The 13795-nt window shown below is 41.3% G+C and overlaps 1 protein-coding gene across 1 annotated transcript in view; it reads left to right on the forward strand.

Annotated features, from left to right (window-relative positions):
• The first annotated feature begins 1973 nt into the window (after positions 1-1973).
• Positions 1974-13795, forward strand: part of LOC109910368 (gamma-aminobutyric acid receptor subunit alpha-2-like) — a 58903-nt gene continuing 47081 nt past the window's right edge. Inside the window, exons 1-3 of the mRNA XM_020509557.2 lie at positions 1974-2268; positions 2774-2858; positions 3876-3991. Coding sequence (XP_020365146.1) covers positions 2788-2858; positions 3876-3991 — 187 coding nt within the window. The 5' untranslated portion in view covers positions 1974-2268; positions 2774-2787. The remainder of the gene's footprint in view (positions 2269-2773; positions 2859-3875; positions 3992-13795) is intronic.

Consider the following 13795-nt stretch of genomic DNA (forward strand, 5'->3'; position numbering starts at 1 on the left):
CCAGGGGCACAGAAATTGAGATAATATATCATTGTGCAGCAAATTCCAGTGAATTTTAAGATTTGCTTGACCTCAGACTGTATACTTACTTTCTGTCAGACTGGTCTCCCTTTCATCCATGGAGGTCGTGTACACAGTTCATTCCAGGCTTGACTGGACGGTGGGACTGGGACCCTCAAAGGTCATGGCAATGTGACTGAAGATGCCATTGATTACCTGTCACAGACTCCCAAGTATGTCCAGTAATGGGATCAATCAAAGCAGCCTCCTGGTCTGGAATGACAACAGGGTGATGAGCTGCAGTAATGTCTCCGTGCTGGGGGGGGGAATGATTTAGTGATGAAATCGGGGAATGGATTTCTAAGGTTAAAGGTTTTAATTCAGTTATTGTAATATCATAGTTTAACACAGTACTATTACTACACAAATGAACATGTGCTGTAATACAACCTAATCTTGGAACCTGGAAGCAAATCTCACATGTTTGCTGGCCATTTTAACAGTCCATCAAACTATGTAGCTGTAACCAACAGGGAGAATAAGGAGAGGACAGATAGAATGGTGAAAGTAGCGGCATCAAGGAGAAAGCGCGGCAAACTATTCAGCAGATGGGAGGGGAGAAAGGGCAGAGGGTAAGGAAGGGAGAGAGCGTGTACTGTGTGGTGCAATCTAGATAGCAGTATGGATGGACACATTTGAACATAGATTATCTCATTGCATGTGCTTGTTGACATTAAATGTAGTGACAGGGATGTCACTATGTATTTATATGGACGTTATTTAGCCCCCAACGCCTATGTTGAATTGTGAGATTTGGCTAAGTACAATCTTAGAAAAAAACGGTTCCAAAAGTGTTCTGGGAGAACCCTTTTTGGTTCAAGGTAGAACCCTCTGTGGAAAGGGTTCTCCTATTGGGACAGGCCAAGAACCCTTTTTAGTTCTAGATAGCATCTTTTTTTCTATGAGTGTATTTATTCATTGATTGAGAGGTGGTGTGTTTATTCCTTACCCTTTTTGCAACCACGTCTTTCCCTGTTGAAACAAGAAGTATTTTTGGGGGGGATGTCTCTCAGCTAAGGAGTTATGACTAATTGAATCTGTCTGTAAACTTGTCAAGGTAACCATGTTTACGTTGTTCATCATTCATATTCCTTCCTCGCCATTCAAATGATTTCATGCGCCCACTCACTAGCCACCTACATATCACTGTGCCACCATGGCAATTGCTCTCGATTTGAATGTAGTTTTAAATAAGAAACTGGAGACATAATCGATGTATCCAATAGTATTATAGATCATATAGACTGAATGAGGCAATTCATGCATTTCAAGAAATAAATGAATCATTTACATGTGCAAATATGTGTAGTTCAGATGGAGGTGGTTCCCAAGCACATTGATTTTCCCCCTTCTTCTTCTTTGAAGTATCAACATTCCTCTTTACTCTGAAATATGGATCTGGTATGTGGAAAATTCAATTAGAATAGGATCAAAATTCCACCTCCTTGAGATTGTCATATTTTGTATTTTTTTGCAGAAACAAGGTCTTTCTCCTCCTAAGCCGTTTTCTCTCAGGGGCGGTTACAGCTCATCTCATAGTGTATCATTTAGCACATGTTTTTTCTTAAGAGAAATAAAGATTTAATAAAATGCCACGCAGTATACGCAAGACCCTTGTGTAATTACATATGTATTATGCTATTATTGTTGTGTAGTTACTGGGTTAAACAAGAATAAAACAAGAACATTTATTTTAAATGCATACGCAAATATTGGTCAACCTTAATGCGAACTAATTAAAGGTTTTGAATTAATTGGAAAATTGTTACATCTGTTTAAAACTTTAGCTAGTAATCAATCTTTAGCATCCGTGTGTGTGTGTGTGTGTGTGTGTGTGTGTGTGTGTGTGTAGCGAAAGAGGGGGGAGGGAGCGAGAGAATCGCGGAGCGTGTGTGCCTTTCCCCTGTCACGAGGTAAACTAAATTGGAAGCAGAATTGGAAAATATGACATGCTGAACAAGACCCAGTGACATCAAGGACTATGCATTTATCCGCTATTAAATTATTAAGATAGTGCATGATTTGCCATAACTGTGATCTATTGGTGCTTTGAATTTATAATAAGTATCACTCGTTATTTTCGCGCGGCGTGCTCATTCCATCTTGAGAGACGGCACATCGTAGTGGTTCCGTTGGATTCAACTTTAACATATGGCTCAATTTCTGTACGAATAATTGCTTGCAATTAGGCTACGTCCTGCTTTCCAGGTGAGTCTCCTCGCTGATGAAAAGTCGTTTTGTGATGAGAAAGATATGAGAGTTCCTGTCTGTGTCTCCGCTGATCTCATACATCGTAAGTAGCCTAGCCTAGATATGATGCAGAGTTTATCTCAGTGGGGATACCCCTAAAACATTTCTGCACACGAGCAAGGGATTTTAGAAAGGTGGTTGAGAAGGAGACGCTCTTTTGAACAACAACGACAGTGGAAATTATTATTCATCAGAGGCATGTTAGGCCTATGTGTCAATGAATTCTAATTGCAGTCTCCCTAGTTAACATGGTGTAAATGTTAAATGTAAAAAATACATATTATACGCGCATTCAAATGAATTATTTCCAGTAATACTGTATCTAGGTATTTATTCTATGTGTTTATTGTGTGTTAATTTGAATATATTCCCGTAGAAATAGGCCTACACCTAGAACAAGATACGCAAAATCAACAGCTGATCCATTATGGCACCATTATATATTGTCTTCCCTGGTGTGTAGGTGTACATGCAGCTATGAGGAATAGAGGCCACATTTTTCAATGTCTACTCATCTGCCTCACACTGACGCTCCTCTTGCAAACGAGGTAAGTCCTTGAAAAATATTTTTTTGATCAATTATGTTTTGTCACATTACACAGGAAGACTGAAAGTATACCACTATATCTGGGTTTTGGAATTGAATTCCTTTCGTTTTGTACACTACAATAACCGAATGTAGGGATACTATGTTTTAGTAGCCTAACCTATGAATAGCCTATGTATTTAGCATGGTGAACATCAATCAGGCTTTGTCGACGTGGGGGGGCTTTGAGATTAATGAAGTGGGTGATTTTCTGATTATGTTCCTGTGGGTGGCGATAAAGTACAGTCGCTACTCTGTCTGAAAAAGCAGCGCTCACTTCAGATGCCATTGAGCGTGAGTCACTAATATGTAAATAGCACTTGATTTCAATGCTCAAGGAATGACATTTCATGAGATCACTCAGTTCTCTCAATTGTACCTATGTAACTACTATAGGAATGCATACGTTTGTGTTGGGACACTTTGTAAAGTGGGACCTTTGTACTGTATGGCCAACATACAGTATATGTAGTGTACAGCCTATACTGTGTCTATAGCCTCAGTTTATAACACAGCTTATTTTAGTAAGGTAGTGTAATTCTCAAATTGACCAGGAAGTCTCATGGTTCCAGCATTTTTGGCACATTGCACTTAGGGTCACTGTATCAAGAGCCCTCATGAATATAGCTTGTAGACTGATATTAGTATACATTCAATCAAGGAACCAATATATCAGTCAATTGATTAATCAAGTAATTATCCACATCAATCACATGCAATGAGAGCACATTAAATGAATTTATGCCTCTTCCGATTATTGGATTCATGAATATACAGCTCTGATGACATTTGCATATTCAATTGTGTTTTTGCTCCCAGATCAGATGGCACACAAATGTTCAGCTCATAACTGGGTCATCTGGGAGGGTGCTTGGGAAAGGGGGAGTGTGTTATTTTACCTTTTGACTTGATCTCCTCTTTCATTCCCTCCGGAATAACTATGCAAAATCCTCATCAATCTGACTTGTCTGTCTCCCAGGCCAGTGATTGCTGATCCTACAACAGATGCCTTCAAGAACAATATCACTCTCTTCACACGGATCCTTGACAGACTTCTAGATGGCTATGATAATCGTCTTCGACCCGGCCTTGGGGGTAGGGAATATCTCTTGGCTTCATTAACTATGACAAAACAAGCTCAGGGCCAGTATTCATAAAGGGTCTCAGAGTAGGAGTGCTGATCTATGATAAGTTTATCATTTTAGATCATAATTCATAACATTACATGGACGGGGAGACCTGATCCTAGATCGGTACTCCTACTCTGAAACACTATGAATACGGTTCCAGTTTGTGAACAAACATTTTAGAAAGACATGGCATAAATTCACATCACAGATTGTGATGACTTTAACTCTCTTGGCTTCATTTGATTCATTTTCCTGTCAGGTTTAGTGGCAGTATTCCTCACAGTATTTCCGTCAGCATGCAGAAGAAATAGTGCCAGCGATGCGTCTACTTGTCTTGTAATGTGTGAAATAGTGTGATCATAAATCATGTAGAGTGTAGCTGTGTGCCCAGCATACATTTGTGTGGAGAAGCAAAATGCAGTTCAGACAATGTTTCCCCCATGACAACAAAGTGATTGTCATAAAAATAAGCGAATATTTTCTCATTACATTTAATGGTGCTGCGCATGAACATATTGGTCATCAGTGGGCTTGTTATCCCAAATCCTCAGTACAAATCTGTGTCCTAAATGGTATCCTTTTCTCTACACAATGCCCTACTTTTGACCCAAGCCCTATAGGCCCTAGTCATAAGTAGAGCACTATAAAGGGAAGATTACTATTTGAATACCCTCCTGCCTGTTTGCTGAAAGTAGTGTTGTCTCGGCAGCAGGAGGCGTTTCAACGTTTCCCCAGAGGAAACAGCATCGACACTCAGCTGCCCTTCACCACCACACATAGAAGAGTCCCCTTAACAATTTATTAGGAAACTGCCCTGTCCTGTTACAGCTGCTTTCAATCCACACGATCAAGATGTTGTTTGGCGTCTTTTCAGATGGGCTATTTGCTGCACTAGCCCATTGGCCACCTGGGAATACCCGCTCTGTGTGGTGGCATGATGGTCTAGTTAGGGATCTACACTAGACACAAATACATGCTTTATACAGGACAGATCAGTGCAGTTCACTCCATCAATCTGTGATTACGATTATGCCTGGAAATAGAAGAATGAATGGCCGTTGATTTAACAGTATATCAGCTACATATTGTTTTGTCAGTTCTGTTCTCCTATGTGAAAGGGGGTAATCACCTGCCCATCCTTTTTGCTCTAGTATGTCTTAACCCTTGTTGCTTTCGGTCCTCCTCCTCAGTAAACGTTGACCTGTGCACTTTGACATTGGACCCCGGCCCAGCACACAGCTACTGTATCACCAATATCAGACATCATAATCAGGCTAGTGTCAACTGAGATACTAGTAGCCTGATACATGCTACTGTCAACAGAGATACAGTACTAGTAACCTGATACCATGCTAGTGTCAACAGTGAGGACTTGTAATTTCATCGTGAGACCAGCGGAGCAAAAAACTCATAATTATCAGCTTCCATCCAGTCAGTGCATTAAACCACTTCACCAGGCCAAATGTATACAGTCCTTTACTGAAAAATGTATATCTTAACAGCCTTTATATCTATTAGAGCCATGTTTGCGATGAGGCAAACTACAGGCCTTCAGTGTGTGACAGGTTTGTGATTCTGAAAGGACAGCAACCGTAATATCAGCTTGTAGGAGGGTGCACTTTTTCTCCAACACAAAGGGCCAATGGTGTAGTGGAGGGTAAAAGCAGGCATAAACTGTATACCCACATTTTTTTCAGTGGGCATTTTTATACTCTCTTCTTAATACCTATTGATGGGTATCAAAGTAGTGTAGTGGAGCGTTCTGTCTCCTAGAGATGAATGTACTTTGGTGCGAAAAGTGCAATCAATCCCTGAACAACAGCAAAGGACCTTGTGAAGATGCTGGAGGAAACAGGTACAAAAGTATTTATATCCACAGTAAAACGAGTCCTATATTGACATAACCTGAAAAGTCGCTTAGCAAGGAAGAAGCCACTGCTCCAAAACCACCATAAAAAAAGCCAGGCTACAGTTTGCAACTGCAAATGGGGAAAAATATTGTACTTTTTGGAGAAATGTCCTCTGGTCTGATGAAACAAAAATAGAACTGTTTGGCCATAATGGCCATCGTTATGTTTGGAGGAAAAGGGGGGAGTCTTGCAAGCTGAAGAACACCATTCCAACTGTGAAGCACGGGGGTGGCAGCATCATGTTGTGGGGGTGCTTTGCTGCAGGAGGGACTGGTGCACTTCACAAAATAGATGGCATCATGAGGGGGGAAAATGATGTGGATATATTGAAGCAACATCTCAAGACATCAGTCAGGAAGTTAAAGCTTGGTCACAAATGGGTCTTCCAAATGGACAATGACCCCAAGCATACTTCCAAAGTTGTGGGAAAATGGCTTAAGGATAACAAAGTCAAGGTATTGGAGTGGCTATCAAAAACCCCTGACCTCAATTTGTGGCCAGAACTGAAAAAGCGTGTGCGTGAAAGGACACCTACAAACCTGACTCAGTTACACCCTCTCTGTCAGGAGGAATGAGTCAAAATTCACCCAACTTATTGTGGGAAGCTTGTGGAAGGCTACCCTAAACATTTGACCCAAGTTAAACAATTTAAAGGCAATCCTGCCAAATACTAACTGAGTGTATGTAAACTTCTGACCCACTGGGAATGTGATGAAATAAATCATCCTCTCTACTATTATTCTGACATTTCACATTCTTAAAATGAAGTGGTGATCCTAACGGACCTAAGACAGGGAATTTTTACTTGGATTAAATGTCAGGAATTGTGAAACTGAGTTTAAATGTATTTGGCTAAGGTGTATGTAAACTTCCGACTTCAACTGTATCAATTATGTTGTGCGATAGAGAAATCGTGGCCAAAGTAGCCTATACAATCGCAAAGCACGTGAAATATATTTACATGCACACAGCCTAGTTTCAACGGAATATAATCTGCAGGCAGCAAGAGTGCGCAGCTCTCAACTGGTTTTGGCATGGAGCAGCTCACAGAATGACATCGGTAGCCGGTAGGGTAGGAAAGACATTTCAATGTATAAGATCTACCAGTAACTGCTAACTAAGGCAACAATGGGTATGCAAATCAGCCATTGAAAAAGTTTAGTCCGAAGTGTTGGTTAGTAGGCTATTTATGATGCGCAATTGTCATAATTTGCTTTTTGCATCAGGGGCATAGACATCAATGGGCCTGGGTGGACAAGAGGCCCACCCACTGGGGAGCCAGGCCCTGATTAGCCCAACCAATTAGATTGACGTGGTTTAAGCATTGTTGTGGACTTAGACCATCACATTTTTGTATTTTTTTTCTATTAAAAGAAGTTGATTTTGAGAGTGAAAATCAGACAAATCTATAGCAAAACTCATAAAAAAACATAGGAAAATATAGGATTTTTAACACTAGGCAGGCCTTTTGGGAACTTTTGGGCAAAATGAGAGTTTAACCACTTTTCTTGGCACCACTACACCACTGCGTAGGACCAATGGAAAGACAGCAGTCACACACAGCATGGTGTTAAAGATAAGTAGTCCTTAAACTCGGACATAATAAGCCAGTAGGTCCCAATCATAATAATACAAAAACACTACCATTAAGCATATCCCAACTGACATTTACAACTATTACTTAATTGCAAAAAACATTTCACGTTTAGCACACAGAGTAACCGGTGACCTAGTTTAAAGTGGAACTGACAGCATTTTAACTGCTTTGCAGATATGAAACAAACAGACAATCATAATATCATTAAAAAAATATACAATTCCCAGTTTATGCTACAAAACCAAGTTTAAAAGCGGTTTTAAAAATAGGTTCTAGGTTCTCAATGATACATAACATACACTAAGGCATTTTTGGCAGAATAGATGGATGCAGTTCAATGAATGATTAATATAATTCACCAATACATTTCTGGGTAGTCCAAAAAATATTGCTATCAGGTTGTAAATCACAGGTGGCCAGGTACATTGTTTGCTGCCTCCATTCAGGATGCACTTGTTCAGATTCAATGACTCAATATTTTGGGCAAAAACAGACGAATGTAACTAAGGCTGGGAATGGCAATTACAATCAAACTAGCAAGGGCGATGGTCACAAGTCAGACATAACGTGGCTAATAGGTTAGCGTATCTATTTATGTAGCAAGCTAAAAACACAGAGCCTAACTTTAGATAGCTAGCTGCTATGAGGATGTCATGCCATTGGAGTAGTGGGTGAGTGACTGGCTTTTTCCCCTTGTAATATTCATATGTGTAAACATACTGAATTACAGAACTGACTGTTACAGAACCGGCTATCAAGCTCACAGAAGAGTCATCTAAGCTCACAACATTCAACACACCGTTTGGACGCTACAGGTTCCGTCGCCTGCTTTTTGGGATAATCTCAGCGCAAGATGAGTTTCAGCGAAAGATCGACGAAGTGTACGAAGGCCTCAACGGAGTTGTGGCCATTGTGGATGACATCCTTGTCTATGGTCGAACCAAAGAGGAGCACGAACAAAACCTCCGCGCGATGCTGCAAAGGTCCCGCGAGAGAGGAGTCCGGCTCAACCCCGAGAAGAGCACAGTCGGTGCTACAGAGGTCAGCTACTTCGGACATCTTCTCACAGCGACTGGAATCAAGCCAGATCCACAGAAGATCTTAGCCATAAAAGAAATAGAGCCACGAAAGAACCGTGCAGAGCTGGAAACAGTGCTTGGCATGGTCAACTACTTAGCTAAGTTCGCACCCAGCCTTTCCAATGCTAATTGCACCCCTGCGTCAACTGCGAAAGCAGTCCAGTGAGTTTCTCTGAGACAAGCAACACGGCATTGCTTTCCAGAATGTGAAAGACTTGATCACGAGAGAACTAGGACCAATCCTTCCCTACAACGACCCCGACAAAGAGCTCAGACTCCAAGTGGACGCGTCGAAGTATGGACTAGGTGCAGTGCTACTGCAAGTAGGAAAGCCCATCGGCTATGCTTCCAAATCTCTCACAGACTGTGAAATAAACTACGCTCAAATCGAAAAGGAGCTCTATGCCATTCTGTTTGGATGTAAACGTTTCCATCAGTACATATATGGACAACAAGTCATTGTGGAATCCGACCACAAGCCCCTTGAGTCAATTATGAGGAAACCACTAGCCGCAGCCCCGCCAAGACTACAGAGAATGATCCTTCAACTACAAAAATACGACTTCACAATCACTCACCGTCCAGGCAAAGACATCCCTGTCGCAGATACACTCTTCAGGAAGTTTCTTACCTATAAGGACAGCAGCCTCAGTGAAGGCATGGACATGCAAGTGCACACTGTGTACAGCAACTTACCAGTTAGTGACACAAAACTGAAGGAGATCCAAGCAGAACCAGAAAAGGACTCACAACTCACATTGCTGAGGAAAGTCATACAGGATGGATAGCCTGAGGAGAGGAGAAAATGCCCTCAGAGCGTCTCAGAATTCTGGAACCATCGTGATGAACTATCACAGATCAATGGAATAATTTTCAAAGGAGAGAATCATTATTCCTACCAGTCTCAGAGAAGAGATTTTGACAAAGATCCTTGCTGGACACACGGGCATGGAAAAGTGCAAACAGAGAGCACGGGACATTTTGTTTTGGCCCGGAATGTGCAAACAAATACAGGACATTGTTGGTAAATGCGCCATCTGTCTTGAACGACACCCCTCAAACACCAAAGAGCCAATGTTACCTCACTGTATCCCAGACCGACCTTGGCAGGTCGTGGCAACCGATCTGTTCACCTGGAACAACGAGGACTACATCGTAACAGTGGACTACTACAGCAGATACTTTGAACTCAACAAGCTTCCCAGCACCACATCTGCAGCTGTGATACACAAGCTGAAAGCAGTCTTTGCCAGGCATGGCATTGTAGAGACTTGAAAATCTGACAATGGGCCCTGTTACAAATCAAATGAGTTTGAATCCTTCACAAAAGCATGGGAGTTCACATGTCACCACAAGCCCACATTACCCTCAAAGTAATGGCCTTGCTGAAAAATCTGTGCAGATTGCTAAATCACTCATGGATAAAGCAAAAGCAGACAAGAGAGACCCCTACCTCAGTCTCCTTGAATACTGCAACACTCATGTTGACAACTTAAAATCACCAGCCCAGCTGTTGATGAGCCGCAGACTTCGCTCAATATTTCCCCGCACCAACCAGCAGCTGCAACCTGAGGTCGTCAGCTACAAGGAAATGCATGAAAAATGTGCACAGAGACAACAACAAAAGCGATACTACGACAGGTCAGCTAGACCACTGCCACCACTGATTGATGGAGAGTCAGTTAGAATCCAGGAGCATGGCCTCTGCAAGCCAGCAGTCGTCATCCAGCCAGCTGACACTGAACGTTCATATCACGTCCGCACCGCAGAAGGAGTCACCTACTGAACACAAAAGATCAGTGTGTTGTTGAGATGAACTGTTCCCCTGAAAGAGAACGTGATGGACTAAACACACACACACACACAGCACAACATACACCATACTTACCTGCAACACCACAAGAACTGTTGACTGACACAGAAGCATGCTCAGCATCATATCGCACAAGGTCAGGAAGAGAGGTCAAGCGATCAAGTTCCAGACTGTAAACTTGTTATTGAAAGTTCACTTGAAATGCTTTGGTATTGTATTTGTTTGAAATGTTAAGATGTTATTTCTACAGTGAAAGCTGAGTTGCTGAGAATCCCTTGTTTGAAAAGTAACAGTATGTTGGATTATTGTTTCAGAGTCTATGTTGATTCAGTTGGTGTAGTATGCAATATAAATGGGTACCTACCTTGAGTCCACCTACAGAGCATGTTTTCAAAAGAAACCCTTAGAATATGTAAACATTTTTCTTTTGTTTTAAAAGAAGGGGGATGTAATATTCATGTGTAAACCTACTGAATTGTAATTGGATGCATTTTACCGCCATATCATACTGTGCTATGATTGGTTAAGACCACCCAAATGGTTAGGTCATGGTCAGTTTGATCCTGGTTGGCGATACGTGAACATGCCAGTTATAGCTAGCTAATAAAGAGCTACGTTAAGAATTATCCTGTAGTACTTCATTTCATTATTTTGTACAAAGTGTGCAAAACAAGACAGCCCTCATATCGTTATATCGTTATACACAGCTAGAGATGCAGGTGTCATTTGGGTAGCTAACAAACACTTGAATGACTGTTTTCATATCATATCTCTTTTGTTTGCAAATTTACTCTGGCTATCTAAAGTTACTCTGATTTCAGAGCACTCTCGTCTCAGTGTGCCAGAGCGCAGAACAACTGATGAATTTACGAACTCGCAACACCTGCAAAAAAAGTCATAGTTAGTCAAGAACACTCTAGATGACATGTAAACAGCCTAACCAGCTCTGCTACGCCAAGTAGAATGGTCAGAGTGAGGTGTTTTCTCATTTGGGTCTGGAAGTAGCTAGCCAGCAAGCTAGCTAACTTTAGCCAGTTAGTTAGGGTGCTTGGTTTGGACAAGCATGCATTGGCAGGCAAGCTGCAGAAAGGACAAGGGGGCTACAATTCCCCATCGTCTATCAGTGCAATGTTGACGGCCAACTAGTTGAAAAAGTTTGAGGGTTTATGTAATGTTCCTTCGTTCGATTTTAGCTCATCTTGCTTTGGGTAGCATTAATGTTAGTTGTTGTTGATATACCTAACTGAGGGAGAGAGAGCCTACCTCTTCATAATAGTTTGATCAATAGAACTGTAAAGTTCCCAAATGTAAGAAGACTCCTGTGGTGTTTACACATTCACAGAAATCCATTCAGGTGTATTTCGTGGCTTTTGGTGAATTGCGCTCTAATGATCTAAATGTGCGCTGCTGCGATTGCCAGTCTAGTTCAAAGTGAATGATGGCAGGCCCGTGTGGCAAATGGCTTGTTTGTATAAAGGTCTACTGTAGCTCTGATTGACTATAGTGCACCAGTCTGGTGGACTCCTGTCTTAGACAATGTTTTGATTCGGTTTTACTTACACCAGTGTCTATTAATTGTCCAAACGCACGCCAACTTTCCCATTCTATATTGCAATAGAATTTTCACAAATGCCTTAGTATACAGTACGTATTTCCCAAACATTCTAAGAATTTATGAACACGTAAAAATGACCATATCTAAGAGGTCGTTTGTCAGAATTTTTCTTTTTGGTTTCATATTCTTCCTGGGGTGTATAAATGTATACAGATTTTAAGATTTCATGTTGCTAAAATATTGTAAGTTCCAATTTAAATGCAGCATTGTTTCACACACAAGTTATTTTAAAAGAGATGGCTATAGCAAGCGTGCAATAGCAAGCGTGCTGGCAAAAAAGAAACACGGTTCCACTCACCAGATAATGATCATTTAAAAATAACTTATTTTTGAAATGTATTCTTGAAAAGTGAGAAGCTAACAAATTAGCAACAACATTCTCTTTGATAACACCTGCTGCAAACTAGCCGATAACAAAAGCTAGCTAGCTAGACTGTGGGAAAACTACTGCTCGCTATTGCGCAGTGACCTGTTGGCCTTGAAGAAGGTAGAAGTTTCCATACATTTCTGTAAAAACGGTCCCACTCATTAAGTCAAAATGTGACCGCTTGATTCCACTGTCACTCCAAAATGTTGCCCTAATACAGTTGAATGGCTGACTTAGCTAACTATTTATCTCCCCAGAGACCAGCAAAGAAACATCCTGATCTTATATTTTTTTCTCTTCAGTGTTAGTCATTTTCTTTCCAACAAAAACTGAAGAGATTAAATCAGAACACATTTAAATTATTATTATTATTCAGTGCATTCGGAAAGTATTCAGACCCCTTGACTTTTTCCACATTTTCCAGCCTTATTCTAAAATGTATTAAATATTTTTTTCCCATTATCAATCTACACACAATATCCCATAATGACAAAGCAAAAACTGTTTTTAGAATTTTTTACATAAGTATTCAAACCCTTTACTCAGTACTTTGTTGATGCACCTTTGGCAGTGATTACAGACTCGAATCTTCTTGGGTATGACGCTACAAGTTTGACACACCTATATTTGGGGAGCTTCTCGCATTTCTCTCTGCAGGTCCTCTCAAACTCTGTCAGGTTGGATTGGAAGCGACGCTGCACAGATCTTTTCAGGTCTCTCCAGAGATGTTTGGTCGGGTTCAAGTCCAGGCTCTGGCTGGACCACTCAAGGACATTGAGACTTGTCCCGAAGCTACTTGTGCATTGTCTTGGCTGTGTGCTTAGGGTCATCGTCCTGTTGGAAGGTGAACCTTTGCCCCAGTCTGAGGTCCTGAGTGCTTTGGAGCAGGTTTTCATCAAGGATCTCTCTGTACATTGCTCTGTACTTTGCTCTCAATCAGAGTGACCATTGGGTTCTTGGTCACCTCCCTCACCAAGGCCCTTCTCCCCCGATTGCTCAGTTTGGCCAGGAGGCCAGCTCTAGTAAGAGTCTTGGTGATTCCATACTTCTTCCATTTAAGAATGATGGAGGCCACTGTGTTCTTGGGGACCTTCGATGCTGCATAAATGTTTTTGTACCCTTCTCCAGATGTGTGCCTCTACACAATCCTGTCTCGTAGCTCTACAGACAATTCCTTCGATCTTATGGCTTGGTCTTTGCTCTGATATCCACTGTCAACTGTGGGACCTTATATAGACAGGTATGTGACTTTCCAAATCATGGCCAAATCAATTGAATTTACCACAGATGGACTCCAATCAAGTTGTAGAAACATCTCAAGGATGATCAATGGAAAAAGGATGCACCTGATCTAAATTTTAAGTCTCATAGCAAAGGGTCTGAATACT

The sequence above is a fragment of the Oncorhynchus kisutch genome, linkage group LG19 (genome assembly GCF_002021735.2).
Source record: "Oncorhynchus kisutch isolate 150728-3 linkage group LG19, Okis_V2, whole genome shotgun sequence".
NCBI lineage: Eukaryota > Metazoa > Chordata > Actinopteri > Salmoniformes > Salmonidae > Oncorhynchus > Oncorhynchus kisutch.